Source organism: Pelophylax lessonae (genome assembly GCF_965119305.1).
Source record: "Pelophylax lessonae genome assembly, chromosome: 10".
Lineage (NCBI taxonomy): Eukaryota > Metazoa > Chordata > Amphibia > Anura > Ranidae > Pelophylax > Pelophylax lessonae.
Window position 1 is genome coordinate 206,390,785 of NC_138777.1, and position 19,188 is coordinate 206,409,972.

At 44.4% G+C, this 19,188-nt stretch overlaps 1 protein-coding gene across 1 annotated transcript in view; it reads left to right on the top strand.

Moving 5' to 3' along the window:
• Positions 1-12,982: 12,982 nt before the first annotated feature.
• Positions 12,983-19,188, top strand: part of CDH16 (cadherin 16) — a 127,900-nt gene continuing 121,694 nt past the window's right edge. Inside the window, exons 1-2 of the mRNA XM_082270190.1 lie at positions 12,983-13,045; positions 13,987-14,067. Of these exons, the coding sequence (XP_082126316.1) occupies positions 13,001-13,045; positions 13,987-14,067 (126 nt within the window). The 5' untranslated portion in view covers positions 12,983-13,000. The remainder of the gene's footprint in view (positions 13,046-13,986; positions 14,068-19,188) is intronic.

Below are 19,188 nucleotides of genomic sequence, written 5' to 3' on the forward strand. Positions count from 1 at the left end.
TCCCAGGTTGAGGGTAGCACTTTTTTATGGTCCTTTATATGATTGGCTCTTCTATTCAGTACAACATACATTATCTCTAAGGTTGGGCGGAAAGGCAGAAAGTTCTGAAACTCTGTTTTTAAACCAAACATGGAATGTTCCTTGATACACCAATGAATGACTACAAGGTTACCTCTTATACCCCTGATGAAGGAGCTATATATAGAGCCATCACTGATGATTCATGATAAATATGTGTTTTTATCAATTTATCTGTTCTGTGTTTGAAGTGCTTATAAAGTCCCACAACTGGGGAACCTCTTTGTGTACATTCGTATCTAGGGATGTGGTACATTCTGGAGTCGAATAATCAATACCACCAAAGTCTAATGAAAAAGAAAAAAACGGTCTAAGAACGATTTACAGAAAAGATACTACAAAACAGACATGAGCAGCAGTAAAATAAATGGTTTAAAAGTAAAACAATACTTTAGTAGAGACCACCTTGTCTTTAAAAAGTGCTGAGTTCAGATCACTTGAAGATTTAGTCCAATGTGATGTTGCAGGAGTCCCTGGCCCTCATAGAGCGATTCTCCGTCATTTTGAATTGTCCCCCTACCCACATTTCCTGCTGCCAGAAGATGAGCAGTCCTTGGGGGAGATAGGGGGCTAGTTAAACCCTCTACAGTCCGATCTGAGAGCTATCCTCAGAGCTGCCATCAGGGGGGTACAGCCCATACACATGTAGGGGGCCCAGGCATCCCAAGGGGCCCCAAACCCGGTAGGGTTGCCACCTGTCCTTGCAATATCATTCAATTTCAAGCTCCGCCATTCTCCACAGACTGGCACTATGTGGGGGGTCCTGCCCCTCACTAGCCCTCACACACAGCTGTAAACCCTGCCCTCCCCTGTTCACTCCTGGACAGGAGGAGCGGCATTTACTAGAACCGTTCACCTTTATGTTCCTGGGATTGAGGACATGAGACTGGAGGAGGAGGACATGGGATGCAGGAGGACATGGGACTGGAAGAGGATGACGACATGGTAGGAGGGCCCTGGATAATGTTTGTGGTCAGGCTGGGGGGGGGGGCACAGGACTAAAACTGTGTAAGGGGCCTCAAAATTTCTGATGGCTGCCCTGGCTATCCTGTGTCACCTGCCGTATGTAGGAGCGCTGTTTTGACTGTAGGGGGAGAGCACAGCACAGCCTGCACCTCCTCCCGGTTCTCTCCTCTATGCTGCTGCTACTTCTGTTTGGACTTTACTGTTCACTTTAGTTCACTGAGCCAGGCTGCCCCCTCTTGTCAGTGCAGGAACAGTGGTAAGGTGAGTACATCAGACTGGGGACTGGCTGGCTTCCATACACCTCTTTTAATCCTTTCAATTCAGATGGAGACGCTGGGCATTACCTGCTGGTGTCTCACTTAAAGTCCCAAATAGCCTATATTGTTCATGTAACCAGGGATGGAGACGCTGTACCTGCAGGCTGTTGCCTCATTTAAAGTCCCACCGTGCAATTTTTGTGCGTTTTTGGTGGATGCAGTCTGATTTGACCTCAGTTTTTTCATACACAGGGATGGAGACCAATGGCATGACCTGCTTGTGTCTCATTTAAAGTCCCAAATATTTTATGAAATTATGGATGGAGGCGCTGTGCTTTACAGGCCAATGCCTCATATAAAGTCCCAATCTGTGTTTTATACTGTATCCACCAAGGGGATGGAGGTGTATGATTCTCAGCTAGTCCTTTTCAGTTTTGTACCATCGCTACAACATAGCTATTAGAGCTGTGAGATATTAGACCAGTCATAGATGGGAGTGGGTTGGGGGAGGTTTGGGCTGTCTCCCCCTCACCTGTCTCCCATCTATCCATTAGCAGCCATGTGCTTCCATTGTGGAGACACTCAAAATGGACAGTGTTAGGACTGCAAGTAACACAGGGTGCCGTGTAGAGGCCTTGCAGCTTACACTTGCATTTCCAAATGCGTGTCAACTAAACCCCTGTTCTTTATTTATATCGTGAGACAGGTCTACTTGGTTGGTGGCAGACTGGAAGGTGAGTACATCAGACTGGGGGCTGGCTGGCTTCCATGCACCTCTTTTATTCCTTTCAATTTTCAGTTTTTCTTGTCAGTGCAGGGATGAAGGGGAGGAGTTCAGCAGGTGAGGTAAACTGTCCATAGGTGGGAAGCCTAGGGGGCACAACGGAATTTGGGGTGTCGCAGCCCACCTCAGCAACCCCCTAGATCCAGCCATGCTGAAGAGACACAGGACTAACTCCACCCAAACAAAAGCTATGAAGAGTGTGTTGTAGGTGTTCTGGAGTATTTTATTATAAGCAGAGAACACACTCTTAATGCCAACTATCCTGGGTACATCTATCAATATGACAATTCAAAAACCAGCATAATATTGGGCAGAAAGACATTATGATTAGTTATTCACCAAATATGAAAGGTCCATCATGTGTCTTTCTCCTAGGATGTCTAATGTGTCTTCTGAACCCTGTAATTAGTCTTCTGGACCCTGTATTATGGTCATGTTTGGTGTCTAACTTTATAGTATCTTCTTCTATATTATCGTAATCACTAAAATGTGATAACTCTGCTACAGTAGAAGTTGAGAGTCTGAGAAGTATGAGAGTTCAGCAACAGGTTAATATACAGTGGGTACGGAAAGTATTCAGACCCCCTTAAATTTTTCACTCTTTGTTATATTGCAGCCATTTGCTAAAATCATTTAGGTTCATTCTTCTTCCTCATGAATGTACACATAGCACCCCATACTGACAGAAAAACACAGAATTGTTGACATTGTTGCAGATTTATTAAAAAAGAAAAACTGAAATAACACATGGTCCTAAGTATTCAGACCCTTTGCTCAGTATTTAGTAGAAGCCCCCTTTTGATCTAATACAGCCAGGAGTCTTTTTGGGAAAGATGCAACAAGTCTTTCACACCTGGATTTGGGGATCCTCTGCCATTCCTCCTTGCAGATCCTCTCCAGTTCTGTCAGGTTGGATGGTAAACGTTGGTGGACAGCCATTTTTAGGTCTCTCCAGAGATGCTCAATTGGGTTTAAGTCAGGGCTCTAGCTGGGCCATTCAAGAACAGTCACGGAGTTGTTGTGAAGCCACTCCTTCGTTATTTTAGCTGTGTGCTTAGGGTCATTGTCTTGTTGGAAGGTAAACCTTCGGCCCAGTCTGAGGTCCAGAGCACTCTGGAGAAGGTTTTTGTCCAGGATATCCCTGTACTTGGCCGCATTCATCTTTCCCTAAATTGCAACTAGTCTTCCTGTCCCTGCAGCTGAAAAACACCCCCACAGCATGATGCTGCCACCACCATGCTTCACTGTTGGGACTGTATTGGACAGGTGATGAGCAGTGCCTGGTTTTCTCCACACATACCGCTTAGAATTAAGGCCAAAAAGTTCTATTTTGGTCTCATCAGACCAGAGAATCTTATTTCTCACCATCTTGGAGTCCTTCAGGTGTTTTTTTAGCAAACTCCATGTGGGCTTTCATGTGTCTTACACTGAGGAGAGGCTTCCGTCGGGCCACTCTGCCATAAAGCCCCGACTGGTGGAGGGCTGCAGTGATGGTTGACTTTCTACAACTTTCTCCCATCTCCTGACTGCATCTCTGGAGCTCAGCCACAGTGATCTTTGGGTTCTTCTTTACCTCTCTCACCAAGGCTCTTCTCCCCCGATAGCTCAGTTTGGCCGGGCGGCCAGCTCTAGGAAGGGTTCTGGTCGTCCCAAACGTCTTCCATTTGAGGATTATGGAGGCTACTGTGCTCTTAGGAACCTTAAGTGCAGCAGAAATCTTTTTGTAACCTTGGCCAGATCTGTGCCTTGCCACAATTCTGTCTCTGAGCTCTTCAGGCAGTTCCTTTGACCTCATGATTCTCATTTGCTCTGACATGCATTGTGATCTGGAAGGTCTTATATAGACAGGTGTGTGGCTTTCCTAATCAAGTCCAATCAGTATAATCAAACACAGCTGGACTCAAATGAAGGTGTAGAACCATCTCAAGGATGAACAGAAGTAATGGAAAGCACCTGAGTTAAATATATGAGTGTCACAGCAAAGGGTCTGCATACTTAGGACCATGTGATATTTCAGTTTTTCTTTTTTAATAAATCTGCAACAATGTCAACAATTCTGTGTTTTTCTGTCAGTATGGGGTGCTATGTGTACATTCACGAGGAAGAAGAATGAACTTAAATGATTTTAGCAAATGGCTGCAATATAACAAAGAGTGAAAAATATAAGGGGGTCTGAATACTTTCCGTACCCACAGTATGTCTTTACAGCAGGGGAGGGCTGGCAGCCTTAGGCCTGGGGGGCAAGTTCAATTAAGTGGCCCATTGAACCATCCAATCTGCTCGCCAGTCGTGCCCACCTGGTTTTATAATGGATATTGATGTTATGAAGCCAGACAAACATGATGCAATGTGGTAACATAATTCATTGTTCATAGCAACAAAGGAGGTTTAACAAAAATATGTGACACCACTCCAGGCAGGGCCTAGGAAGCTCCTATTGGGTGCAGGAGCGTACTCTGCACACTCATACCGCTCCGCTGCAGCTCTGTAAATATAACATTGTATAGCGGCGACCAGCAGCTGTATACAGTGTCTGGCCTCTACATTTATCCAGCCCTGAGTTCGGCCTTTTTACCCGGCATCAGGGCAGCCCGGGGGGCAATTGCCACCCAGCCCCCCTTCCCAGTCCTCCCCTGCTTTACAGCAGTCTATGTATTCCTTATATTGCACTCCAGACCATTTACACCAGGGCCTCATCAGTAGATCCTTTGAAGATCCTAGCTAGTTAAGGTTTTTGATATCTCTGCATCTCTCCTAGCTAGACTGTGCTTTGTCAAATACGGCACCTTCAATGAAAGACAAGAGATTTTCACCTGACTATCTTGATACTGATTTGTGATTTTGGGGAAAATGAGAGTGGCAGCACTGATTTTTCATTCTCTACACACAGTTTGGGGTTAATCTGACCTCAGTATTGTATAATTTCAAAATTTGTGATTTCCTGCCGAGCCCCATAATATGTCCCTTCCTGCTCTTGTCATGGTTTCAGGGTCTTTTAAACATTTAGTTTGAGTTCCTACCTGGCTGGTAGAAATGGGACCCATTGCCAATGTTATAAATAGGAAAGCGATCATATGGCAGAAGAGGTGGCAGTGCTGTTCACAGGGCCAGGGAAAAACAAAAAAAACATTTCTCCAAATTAGCAAAAACAGCGACTAATTTCATCTAAACACCATGAAAATTGGTATTTTGCCCCAAAGCAGCTTTAGAAACAGGCAGAAATAAACAGGGATGAACAATGGTGGATACCTAACTGTTAAAATCTTTGTCATATCTGTTTTGATTATTTTTATCTAATTTTGTTACAGTCCAGATTGAACTGGTGCCCCCATAAAGAGCTTCCCCCATTCCCATTGGCTGCAAGATGCCTCCTTTTTATTTCTACATCCTATTCTATCCTAGCAGAATCTTCTTGGATCCCATCTTGTCCATTGCATATTTGCTCTTTCTGCTGAACTCTCTTGGGGGGGGGTGACATGAGTGGCCCACTTAAGCCAAAGTCACCTTCATAAATAGAGCCGTATTGTGTGATACTAAGAGAGATTTTGTGCTGTTATCAGCACGCTTTCTTCATCAATTATTTCCAGAGTTACAGATTAACGTTCTGCATTCCTTAATTCATCCATTAAAAAGAAACCAAGCTAGAATTTAAAGAACACTACACATTATACTGTATATAAATGAGTACACATTACAATATTACCACGCACATAAAATTTGTGGCCCTCCTGCAACACCATACTTACTGTCTATGGTGTCTACAGGCTTTAGACTGCCACGCAAACATGCAGAGATTGGAAGCTTCCAATGGTCATTACTCCCCTCCTGGTTACCCTTCACCCTCCTGTGAGTAACCCTTTTCCTGGGGTCACCCCTCTTCTTCCGTTGATCATCTCTCCACTCCATGTGGCCACCCCTCTTTCAACCATGATCACCTTCCATCCTTCCATGATCACTGTTCATTATCCTGTGGTCAACTTCCCTGCTCCAATAGTCACCCCTTCTTCTCCCATTGTCACTCTTCATTCTTTTGTGATTACCCTCATTCCTCTTTCATTAGCCACCTCTCCTCCTCCCAAAGGTTACCTATTCTCAGCCTTTGGCCACACTTCCTTCACCCACGGTCACTCCTCATCCTCCCATGGTCGCTCCTTATCCTTCCATGGTCACCCCTCCTCATTCTGTGGTCACATCATCTCCTCCTCTGGTCACCTCTCCTCCTTAGCATGTTGTAGCTGAATTTAGAAAAAAGAAAAAGAAAGCTCAAACAAGCCTCCCACAATGCAATAGCAGCTTTCGATGTCACCCACATTTAACTGGCTAGTCAATCAGTTACACAAGACACTCACTTCTAGGGTACAATATTCCAGCTATGAGATTGCAATGCATAGCATGTGCAGGGGCAGAAACAATCAGGGCCTGGATTGGTGGTAATGGCAAGCAGGTCATGAGTCAGGGACCTAACAACGCACAATTCAAGAACTAAGTGAAAGCAATCTGTAATCGACTAATGCTTTCTGCATTGACTGTAATTGTGCTAAAGTCACAGAGTCCTTTCAATTTACATTAATCTGGGTTCTTATTAATCTCCTAATTACTAACCTTAATTCCAGCCATGATACCAAACCTTAATCAAATCCTCAATCCTAACCCCCAACCAAGACCCTAACTCTCTACCTAATTACTAAGCATAACCATGACTCTAGCCCTCTATCTAAAAACAATAACTCATTACTAAGCATAACCATGACTCTCTAACCCTCTACTTAATCACTAAAGCCTAACCCCTAATCATGAGCTTAGCTCTGAACCTAATAAGCAACTCTACCCCATAAGCATGACTCTAACACTTAATATAATTGCTAAATCCTAACCCCTAATTATGATTCCGACCCAGAATACAATAAGCAGCCCTACCCAAGTAACCATGTTCCATAACCTAATCACTAAACTCTAACCCCCAAGCATGACCCTAACTCTTAACCTATTAACCAACCCTGCTCCCAATCATGACTGTAACCCTGAACCTACAGTATCTCACAAAAGTGAATACACCCCTCGCATTTTTGCATTTTTCCCTCCCTGGTGTCATGTGACTCATTAGTGTTACAAGGGCTCAGGTGTGAATGGGGAGCAGGTGTGTTAAATTTGGTGTTATCGCTCTCATACTGGTCACTGGAAGTTCAACATGGCACCTCATGGCAAAGAACTCTCTGAGGATCTGAAAAAAAGAATTGTTGCTCTACATAACGATGGCCTAGGCTATAAGAAGATTGCAAAGACCCTGAAACTGAGCTGCAGCACAATGGCCAAGACCATACTTCGGTCTTATTTTGTGTGGCCACCATTATTTTCCAGCACTGCCTTAACTCTCTTGGGCATGGAGTTCACCAGAGCTTCACAGGTTGTCACTGGAGTCCTCTTCCACTCCTCCATGATGACATCACGGAGCTGGTGGATGTTAGAGACCCTGCGCTCCTCCACCTTCTGTTTGAGGATGCCCCACAGATGCTCAATAGGGTTTAGGTCTGGAGACATGCTTGGCCAGTCCATCACCTTTACCCTCAGCTTCTTTAGCAAGGCAGTGGTCACCTTGGAGGTGTGTTTGGGGTCATTATCATGTTGGAATACTGCCCAGGCTCTGAAGGGAGGGGATCATGTCCTGCTTCAGTATGTCACAGTACATGTTGGCATTCATGGTTCCCTCAATAAAATGTAGCTCCCTAGTGCTGGACCATGACACTCCCACCACCATGCTTGACTGTAGACAAGACACACTTGTCTTTGTCCTCCTCACCTGGTTGCCACCACACACGCTTGACACCATCTAAACCAAATAAGTTTATGTTGGTCTCATCAGACCACAGGACATGGTTCCAGTAATCCATGTTCGTAGTCTGCTTGTCTTCAGAAAACTGTTTGCAGGCCTTCTTGTGCATCAGCTTTAGAAGAGGCTTCCTTCTGGGATGATAGCCATGCCGAACAATATTATGCAGTGTGTGGCATATGGTCTGAGCACTCACAGGCGGACCCCCCCACCCCCCCCTTCAACCTCTGCAGCAATGCTGGCAGCACTCATACCTCTATTTCCCAAAGACAACCTCTGGATTTGACGCTGAGCACGTGCACTCAACGTCTTTGGTCAACCATGGCGAGGCCTGTTTTGAGTGGAACCTGTCCTGTTTAACTGTTGTATGGTATTGGCCACCGTGCTGCAGCTCAGTTTCAGGGTCTTTTAAATCTTCTTATAGCCTAGGCCATCTTTATGTAGAGCAACAATGTAGAGCAACAATTCTTTTTTTCAGATCCTTAGGGAGTTCTTTGCCATGGGGTGCCATGTTGACCTTCCAGTATGAGATAGTGAGCGCACCACAAAAAATTTAAGACACCTGCTCCTCATTCACATCCGAGACCTGATAACACTAACGAGTCACATGACACCGGGGAGGGAAAATGGCTAATTGGTCCCAATTTGGACATGTTCATCTAGGAGTGTACTCACTTTTGTTGCCAGTGGTTTAGACATTAATGGCTGTGTGTTGAGTTATTTTGAGGGGACAGCAAATTTACATTGCTATACAAGCTGTACACTCACTACTTTACATTATAGCAAAGTGTCCTTTTTTCAGTGTTGTCACATGAAAAGATATAATAAAATATTTACAAAAATGTGAGGGGTGTACTAACTTTTGTGAGATACTGTAACTCCTAAATCCTAACCCCTAACTATAACTCTATTACCCAAGCTTATAACCAAACCTAGCACCTAACCATTCGCCAAATCCTCAACCTAATTACTTCTGGCTTGTTCACACCAGGTCTGTTGCTTTTTTCTGCACACCACTGCACATGTATGATGTGGACAGAAAAGATAATTTTTTGCTGGTATGAACAGGCATTAAATCCTAACCCCTAACCATGACCCTAACCCTCAACCTAATCATCAACCTTAACCATAGCCGTCAACCTAATCATTAACCCTAAGCCCTAACCATGACCTTAACCCTTAACCTAGTCATCAACCCTAACCATAACCCTCAACCTTATCATGAACCCTAACCATAGCCCTCAACCTAATCATTAACCCTAACCCCTAATCATAACCCTAACCCTCAACCTAATCATCAACCTTAACCATAGCCCTCAACCTAATCATTAACCCTAACCCCTAACCATGACGCCTAACCCCTAACCATGACCCTAACCCTCAACCTAATCATCAACCCTAACCATAACCCTCAACCTTATCATGAACCCTAACCATAGCCCTTAACCTAATCATTAACCCTAACCCCTAATCATAACCCTAACCCTCAACCTAATCATCAACCCTAACCGCTAACCACAACCCTAACCCTCAAACTAATCATCAACCCTAACTATGACCCTTGCCCTCAACCTAAACACTAGCCAAAATCCCTAACTAAGAGCCTAACCAGGAACCTAATAACCAACCCCAATCTCTAATAATGACTCTAACCCTCAATCTAATAACTAAACGTATCCACTTATTAAGCGCCCTCAAGCTAGTTAAAATTCCAAACTTTAACCCCTACTCATGACCCTAACCTCAACCCACTTACTAACCCTATTCCCTAACCATAAGCCCAAGTATGAACCTAATAACCAACCCCAACCCCTGAATCATGACTCTAACCCTCAATTTTATCACTAACCATAACTATTTATTAGGAACCCTAACCCTTAGCCCAGTCCCCAACCCTAACCCCTAACTAGGATCCTAACCCTTAACTTAACTGCTAACCCCTTTCAATGACCCTAACCTTCAACAATGATTGCTAACCCTAGTCTTAACCTCCATAACCTAACAATTAGTGCATACAAAAACCTATTTATTATAACCACATAGAAGCTCTAAGCTGATAACCATAGCCCTAATTGTCAACCTAAGGGCCACACTGTACATCTAAGCCTTACACCCAGCTTAAACCCTACTCTTTACTCTACAATCCCAAAGTCACACAATGTCCTATAGTATGATCAAAAAAAAAAATGTTTACAGCCTGAATACTTTATTTGTGGTTAAAAAAAAAAAAAACGCACCCAGACATCTGCCAGGAATAAATCTGTTCCATCAAGTTCAACTTTCTGTAGGCAGCTCTGAGCGTTGAACATTGCAACCTCCGGCACAAGCAGAGCTGCCAGCGATTGGTGCATTTTAATTATAAAGTCAATTATTAACCACAAGTTTTTTTTATTATATCAAGCCACTTAATTTGGCTTTTTGTCCTTCACGGATCAGATCATCAGATCAGGTAAGAAACATTGGTGCTTGTTGTTTTTTCTTTTTTTCTTTAATAATGGTGATAAATAGTTTTTTTATATTTAGTTGTATCAGAGCTGAATTAGCGCAGTTTTGCTCAGTTGTGGATCTGTATGGACAGACACAGCGGATTCGTCTCATGAGGAATCTGCAAACTCGTTTTTTTCCAACTACCCCACCATCCAAGCAATGTCCTCTTTCCTTTTTTCCATGCTGGTTCTTTATTCTATAGCAGCCTTTCTCAACCTTTTTAGTTGTCACTGAGAAGAATGTCCCTTACATTGGTGGTCAGAGGGAAGAATGTCCCTTACATTGGGGCTCAGTGGGATGAATGTCCCTTACATTGGTGGTCAGTGAGAAGAAGGCCCCTTACATTGGGGTTCAGTGGGAAGAATGTCCCTTACATTGGTGATTGGTGGGAAGAATGCTCCTTACATTGGTGGTCAATGGGAAGAATGTCCCTTACGTTGGTGCTCAGTGGGAAGAATGCTCCTTACATTTGTGGGCAATGGGAAGAATGTCCCTTATATTGGTGGTCTGTGGGAAGAATGTCCCTTACATTGGTGGTCAGTGGGAGGAAGGCTCCTTGCATTACGGCTCAGTGGGAAGAATGTCTTTTTCATTGGAGCTCAGTTAGAAGAATTTCCCTTTCATTGGGGCTCAGTGGGAAGAATATTCCTCACTTTGGTGGTGAGTGGGAAGAAAGTCCCTTACATTGGTGGTCAGTGGGAAGAATATTCCCTACATTGATGGTGAGTGGGAAGAAAGTCCCTTACATTGGGACTCAGTGGGCAGAATATCCCTTACATTGGGGATCAGTGGTAAGAATGTCCCTTACATTGGGGGTCAGTGGGAAGAAAGGTCCCTTACATTGGGGCTTAGTGGGAATAATGTCCCTTACGTTGGAGCTCAGTTGGAAGAATGTCCCTTAAATTGGGGCTGAGTGGGAAGAATGTCCCTTTTATTGGAGCTCAGTGGGAATAATGTCTCTTAAATTGGGGCTCAGTGGGAAGAATGTCCCTTACATTGGGGCTCAGTGGAAAAAATGTCTCTTACATTGGTAGTCAGTGGGAAGAATGTCCCTTACATTGCGGTTCAGTGGGAAGAATGTCCCTTACATTGGGGCTAAGTGGAAAGAATATACCTTACATAGGTGGTCAGTGGTAAGAATATCCTTTACATTGGTGGTCAGTGTTAAGACTGTCCTTTACATTGGTGATCGGTGGGAACAATGTATCTTACATTGGTGATCAGTGGGAAGAATACTCCTTACATTGGTGGTCAGTGGGAAGAATGTTTATTACATTGGTGGTCAGTGGGAGGACCTGGTTCACAATCAGTATTCCATCCCAAAGGTGATAAGTAGGGTTGAGGTTAGGGCTCTGTACAGGACATTTGAGATCCTCCACACCAAACTGGTCACACCATGTCTTTATGGAGCTTGCTTTGTACACAGGGGCACAGTCATGCTGGAACAGAAAAGGATCTTCACCAGTAGCAGCTGGTTCTTTATTTTTGGGGGAGGTGGCAAATAAACCCCCTGCCAGGTCCGCAATTACCCCATTCATGGTCGTGGCCTCCCTGGCTTCTCCCGGCTAATCCTGATTGGCCAGGAGGAGAAGCTGGAAGACAATAGTGAATATTGATTCGCTAATGTCACAAGTGGGTGAGTTCGGGGCCCAGTGCTCTGTGCCCCAAACCCAACCTTTTTGAAGTCAATTAGAGCCTCGGGCTCTAATCATGTGCTTCCAAAAAATAAAACCTCATAGAAACCTATGAGTCCAACGTCCCGCATAAAAGCGCTGGTTAGTCGCCGCTGGTCTTCACCAAACTGTTACCACAAGGTTGAAAAAGCACAATTGTCTGCAATGTCTTTGTATGATGGAGTATTACCAGTACCCCTCACTGGAGACACCTGAACTCTATTATTTGGAGGCATAGGTGTGCGCAGCCTATTGCATTAGGGTGTGCACCCCAAAGTTTAAATACACATGCATTTGTTTGCCTACATGTATATGGCCCCGGTACATTACTCTCCCTGCTGGCACAGTGAAATAGAAGTGTGTGGCACTTCTCTTATGGCAGAGCAGGTCCTAGGGAGATCTTTCCCATCTCCTCACGGGCAAACAGAGCGATAATGCTAATGTGCCCTAGGTGATTAGGGTGTGCCCAGGCACACCCGGAACACCCTGTGCGCACGCCTATGTTTGGAGGGGGAGGTTCATGTACTTTTGGTGTGTACTTTGCAAGTGCAGTTGCTCCAGAGCTTAGTAAATGAGGTGAAGCTTCTCTTTGTAAATAATTGCCAATCACGTCCAAGGAAAAAAGAAGACAGCATTTTTGCTTGGACATGAGAGGATGATGGAAGTCAGCAGAGCTTCTGCTCATTTACTAAGTTCTGGAGTGCACAGTCTATTTGTCTTTAGTAAGTCAACCCCATTTTATATATTTGATTTCCAAGGAAATGACAAAATTCTACTTATCAGATGAAGAATGTGGAACAAACGGCATTTAATTTACTGTTTAAAAAGAAAGTATAGAGCAGTTTGGCCAACACATCTTATATTTTCAGTGTGTGAAGCATAATTTTGTGATAGTAAGCCTGTTTTTTATTTGCAGCGTGTTTGCAGGATGTCATGTTTGTACCTGGCTGTCCTCTTCTGTGTCTCCGTTCAGGTAATGCCTTTAATAACTGCAGTATATGTCAGAGCTATATAAATGTATAATAATAATAGTGTGTGACTGTGTGAGGACATTAGAGTGTAAGCTCCTCTGGTGCAGAGACTGATGTGAATGGCTTGGTGTTCTCTGTACTGCACTGCGGTATATGTCAGAGCTATAAAAATATATAATAATAATAATAATAGTGTGTGACTGTGGGGGATATTAGAGTGTAAGCTCTTCTGGTGCAGAGACTGATGTGACTGGCTCAGTATTCTCTGTACAGCACTGTGGTATATGTCAGAGCTATAAAAATATATAATAATAGTGTGTGACTGTGGGGGATATTAGAGTGTAAGCTCCTCTGGCACAGAGACTGATGTGACTGGCTCAGTATTCTCTGTACAGCACTGCGGTATATGTCAGAGCTATAAAAATATATAATAACAGTGTGTGACTGTGGGGGGTACGTTAGAGTGCAAGCTCCTCTGCTGCAGAAACTGATGTGACTGGCTCAGTGTTCTTTGTACAGCACTGCGGTATATGTCAGAGCTATATAAATGTATAACAGTGACTGTCAGGGGACATTGGAGTGTAAGCTCCTCTGGTGCAGAGACTGATGTGAATGTCTCAGTCTCCTGCACTACAGAATATGTCAGCACTATATAAAAGTATAATAATAGTGTGTGACTGTGAGGGGGACATTAGAATGTAAGCTCTTGTGGTGCAGACACTGATGTGAATGGCTCAGTGTACTGCACTATGGAAGATGTCAGAGCTATATCAATGAGAATAGGAAATACACTGAGAGGTTTATCTGTGTGCACTTCTAATATAATATAAATACTGATACAATGTTGCTTTCTTTTATTGGATTTCTCAGGCTGTCTGATCTTTGTATTCTGCTGTAAGAATTAATTGACTGATTATTTTCGGGGGGTCTCTGTTTGGTGCAGGTTGGGGTCTCTTTTACCCCTGTGAAAAGCATTCGGGTCCCTGAGAACTACAGAGGGCCCTGGCCCTGGTATCTGACCAAGGTAAGGGGGGCGGTAATACAGTAGATCCATACTTGCACAGGCACAGTTGGGGTGATCTGATACTCAGAAGCCCTGAAGAAGCGGAAAATGTATACGGTGAAACGTTGGCATATTCGATTGTTATCCGTTATACACTATCAATGTCATTGTATGTGTTATGTTGTAAGGGCTCTCCTTTCTCTCGGGGCTCTATTTTTAGTACAGTTATATACAAGATTGTGGATGTTTAATAAATATATTTTTGTACATTTTTAATCGGTTCAGGACCGCCCACCGCATATATACTGCGGCAGGCTGGCCCTTCTGTGCGAACCGAAGTAGGGCTACGTTGGTCGCACGCCAGCAGCTAGGGGGCAAGCGCGCACCGGCGGCGGCACGCTCCCGTCCCCATTCGGCAGCAGGGACTCCGATGCATGGGGCAGGTGGCTCAGATTGCCGTCTGACACCCGCGATCGCTCCCCACTGAGAGAAAAGGATGTTGTAAACACAGCTGACCGTTCTTCTCTCTGGGAATGATCACAGAGCGCCTGTGATCCTTCTATATAGGATCACAGGTCTCTATGATCATTCCATAAGCCCCGCCCCCATACAGTTAGAATCACTCCCCTAGGCTCACATTTAACCCATTGACTTCCCTGCCAGTGTCATTATTACAGTAACAGTGCATATTGTTAGTACTGATTACTGTAGTAATGTCACAGGTCCCCCCAAAAGTGTCAAAAATGTCAGTTAGGGGTCCGATCTGTCTGTCGCAATGTTGCAGTCCCACAAAACATCGCAGATTGCCGCCATTACTAGTAAAAAAAAAAAACAATAAAAAAATTACGTAAATCTTTCCCCTAGTTTGTAGACACAATAACTTTTGCGCAAAACAATCAAATTTACCAAAAATATGTAGCAGAAAACAAATTGGCCTAAAATGTTAAACAATTTAGATTTTTAATTTTTTTTTGGGAATGTTATATAGCAGAATGTGAAAAATATATATATATTTTTTTTTCAGAATTGTCGCTCTATTTTTTGTTTAAAGCGCAAAAAATAAAAACCGCAGAGGTGATCGAATACCACCAAAAGAAAGCTCTATTTGTGAGAAAAAGAGGACAACAATTGTGTTTGGGTACAGCGTCGCACGACTGCGCAATTGTCCGTTAAAGTAACGCAGTGCCGAATCGCAAAATATGGCCTGGTCATTAAAGCGGTAGTATCCCGCTTTTTTCCACTTTTAACTACAGGTAAGCCTATAATAAGGCTTACCTGTGGGTACAATTAATATCTCCTAAACCTGCACGGTTTAGGAGATATTTGCACTGCATGCAGCCGCTGACGCGAGCGGCGCGTGCGCTCTGAAGGTCCGGCAGACCTTCAGAGTTTCCTTGCCGGGAAGTGCCGGAAAATGACTCCCGCGCGCATGCGCGAGAGTGACGTCATCGCGGCTCCGGCCAATCACAGCGCCGGAGCCGCCGAACTCGGAAGAGACGCCGAGGGATCATGTCGGCTCCCACAGCGGTGTCCGGGGGTCCATGTCGGGGCTTCGTTCTAAGGTAAGTAATTCATAATGAACTAGTATGCGATGCATACTAGCTCATTATGCCTTTGTCTTGCAGGGTTTTTTTTTGTTTTTGTTTTTTGTTTTTTTAGTATACTACCGCTTTAAGGGGAGGAAATCTTCCGGTCCAGAAGTGGTTAAACAAGATATTTGTAAAAAAAAAAAAAAAAAAGATATTTGTGTTGCTATTCCCTTTGGGAGATACCAATTAAAGGCCTCTCTATTGTGGGGTAAGATTTGTTTGTGGGGTTAAATATATACAAGGCTGGTCTCTCCCGAATGGTTTGGCTCAGATCTCTATACCAGAATGATATAACACATGAATATAAATCCGTCACACGTCTGGCTGCCCATTGATGATCACATAAGATTTTTGCAGACCAGTCGTGACCGGTTCTCTTTATGGAAATGCGTTTTGTGTGGCGGCCCCACGTGAGGAGCAGAAGCGGTTTTCTTCGCAGCGATCACCACCTAGCGAGTCACGGCTGGCGCTCTGACGTTCTTGCATTGAATAGAATTTATCTGAGGGACGACACGTGACGGGGGGGCAGCGCGACCTCAGACTGACTATTCACCGGGACACAAAGCAGACATGTGGCGGCAGCGGCAACGCTTACAAAGACGCCAATCTTATTAGCGCAGGTGAATGGAAGGTGCGTGGCTGTGAGCTTCTCACAATATGCATTAGAAGCTGCTGCAAGTCAGATAGAGCCCTCCTCATTTCCTGGCTGGAGGACATCCAGCAACATCTAGTCCTTTCCTCCCCTGCTTGACTGTCCCTGGTTCACCCTTTTCATTGTAATTAATTTCATTCAATCATGGAGGCTCAGAATTACATGTGGGTGTTACCTATGTAAATACAGCCTAAGAAGGAACACCCACTCCTCCATACTGACACTCACCCATCAAGGCTTGTTAATATTTGCATAACTCCTCCCAAAAGCCATCCCACTGCTTGCATTGGGACTGAGAACTCCTGAAAGGAGAACTGAAGCAGGGGGCTGTGATGTTTTTAGGAAGATATGTACAGCACCCTGCCATCCCCTCCCACCAGCCATAATCTGCATGCATTGCATAGAGAAGCACAGAGACCCAGTGATGACATCACTGGATCTAAAATGAGGTATGTAATGAAATCAGAAAGGTTGATTTAAACTTTTCATTAGCATGTTGATAAGAGGGGAGGGGAGGAACCAGGACAAACAAAATACATTCTTAAAGTGGTTGTAAACCCACTTTGATGACTTTTATCTATAGGTAAGTCTATAATAAGGCTTAACTATAGGTGCTGTAAATATCTCCTAAACTTGCACCGTTTAGGAGATATTTGCATTGCATGGAGCCGATGACGTCATCGGAGCATGCGCTCTCGGAAGAAACGGCCACTCGTGCCGTTTCTTCAGAGCCCTGTGCCGTGACCAGCAGGAGTGACGTCACGCGGCTCCGGCCAGGAATACAGCCAGAGTCCGCAGACCCAGAAGGAAGACGGGTGAAGATGGATGCGGTCGCCAGCAGGGACAATGCGGGGCTTCGTTGCAGGTGAGTGTCACATAATGTGCTAGTATGCGATGCATACTAGCACATTATGCATTTACTTTGCAGGTAAAACAAAAGAAAGAGTTTACTTCCTCTTTAAGGTGGGGTGGTAATAACTGTTTTTCAGCAGCAATGTGTCAGCAGAGATGATATTATAACGCTGGTGAGGGAGCGGTGGGGCGAAGCTGTTGTCACTTTTTGTCTTGCAGCGCTGGGGTCCTGGAAAGAATTTCCAACTGTTAGCATCTGCATGGAGTGGTATGTTCCCTCCATATTTTGTTGGTCCTCACCACTCTATACAGGAAACATGCAGGTTTAGAAATTTGTGTCAGCATATAAAAATACAAATAATAATAAATACAAATAATAATAAATATAAACTGGACCTGAAGGTGCCTACAGAGCCCAGAAAATCCATCCTGACCTATAAATCCCCTAAACAGGGTCATCCTGCAGATATACAAATGTCCTCCAATCAACATGCAAACATTTGGATCCGCATAGGCGGTGCCTTTCTGAGAACTGCCTGCTCTAAGCAGCTCCGCCCACCTAACATAACCAATGACATTTCATTCACTATGATAACATTTCTGAACAATGTTTTTATGGCTCAGATGTTGTGCCTCATTGAGGGCTGCAGTCATCCATGTGCCACAACAATGGAAGGGATGGAACCTGAACAGATCTTCTCCCCTTTGGTCTGATAAATATTCCTTTGGAAATGTTTTGTCATATCTGTTCAATAAGTTCAAAAAATAACTGTTGATGTTGCCAAAAATCTTGTGAGCTGATGACTTTCTGTGCCCCCTACTGTCCCTGTGGACTAAAGAACAACCCCACTCTATATTTTGGAGATGTAAAGAGGGGGAGGTGTTCTCTAGTCCTAACTCATGTTTTTACCTTAAGGTGACTTCACTGTCCCTCCATAGACACAGTACATATACTTCTATAACTCCCCCTGTAAGTATGCAGGTATTGCCCATCGTACCCACTTTTATGGTTGGTCTTACCCAGACTCCACATGTAAGTATGCAGGGATTGCCCATCACAGCCACTTTACTGGTTGGTCTCACTCGGACTACACCTGTGTGCATGCAGGGATTGCCCATCATACCCACTTTACTGGTTGGCCTTACCCAAACTCCCCCTGTAAATATGCAGGAATTGCCCATCAAACCCACTTTTATGGTTGGTCTTACCCAGACTCCACATGTAAGTATGCAGGGATTGCCCATCACACCCACTTTACTGGTTGGTCTCATTTGGACTACACCTGTGTGTATGCAGGGATTGGCCATCACACCCACTTTACTGGTTGGCTTTACCCAAACTCCACCTGTAAGTATGCAGGAATTGCCCATCAAACCCACTTTTATGGTTGGTCTTACCCAGACTCCACTTGTAAGTATGCAGGGATTGCCCATCACACCCACGTTACTGGTTGGGTTTACCCGAACTCCACCTGTAAGTATGCGGGGATTGCCCACCACACCCACTTTACTGTTCTCTACCTGTAAATATCCAGTCATTTCCCATCACACTCACTTTACTGGTTGGTCTTACCCAGACTACACATGGAAGTATGCTGGGATTGCCCATCACACCCACTTTACTGGTTGGTCTTACCCAGACTACACATGTAAGTATGCAGGTGTTGCCCATCACACCCACTTTATGGTTGGCCTTACCCGGACTCCACCTGTAAGTATGCAGGGATTGCCCATCACACCCACTTTACTGGTTGGCTTTACTCAAACTCCCCCTGTAAATATGCAGGAATTGCCCATCAAACCCACTTTTATGGTTAGTCTTACCCAGACTACACATGTAAGTATGCAGGGATTGCCCATCACACCCACTTTACTGGTTGGCTTTACTCGGACTCCACCTGTAAGTATGCGGGGATTGCCCATTGCACCCACTTTACTGGTTGGCTTTACCCGGACTCCACCTTTAAGTATGCGGGGTATTCCCATCACACCCACTTTACTGTTCTCTACCTGTAAATATCCAGTCATTTCCCATCATACCCACTTTGC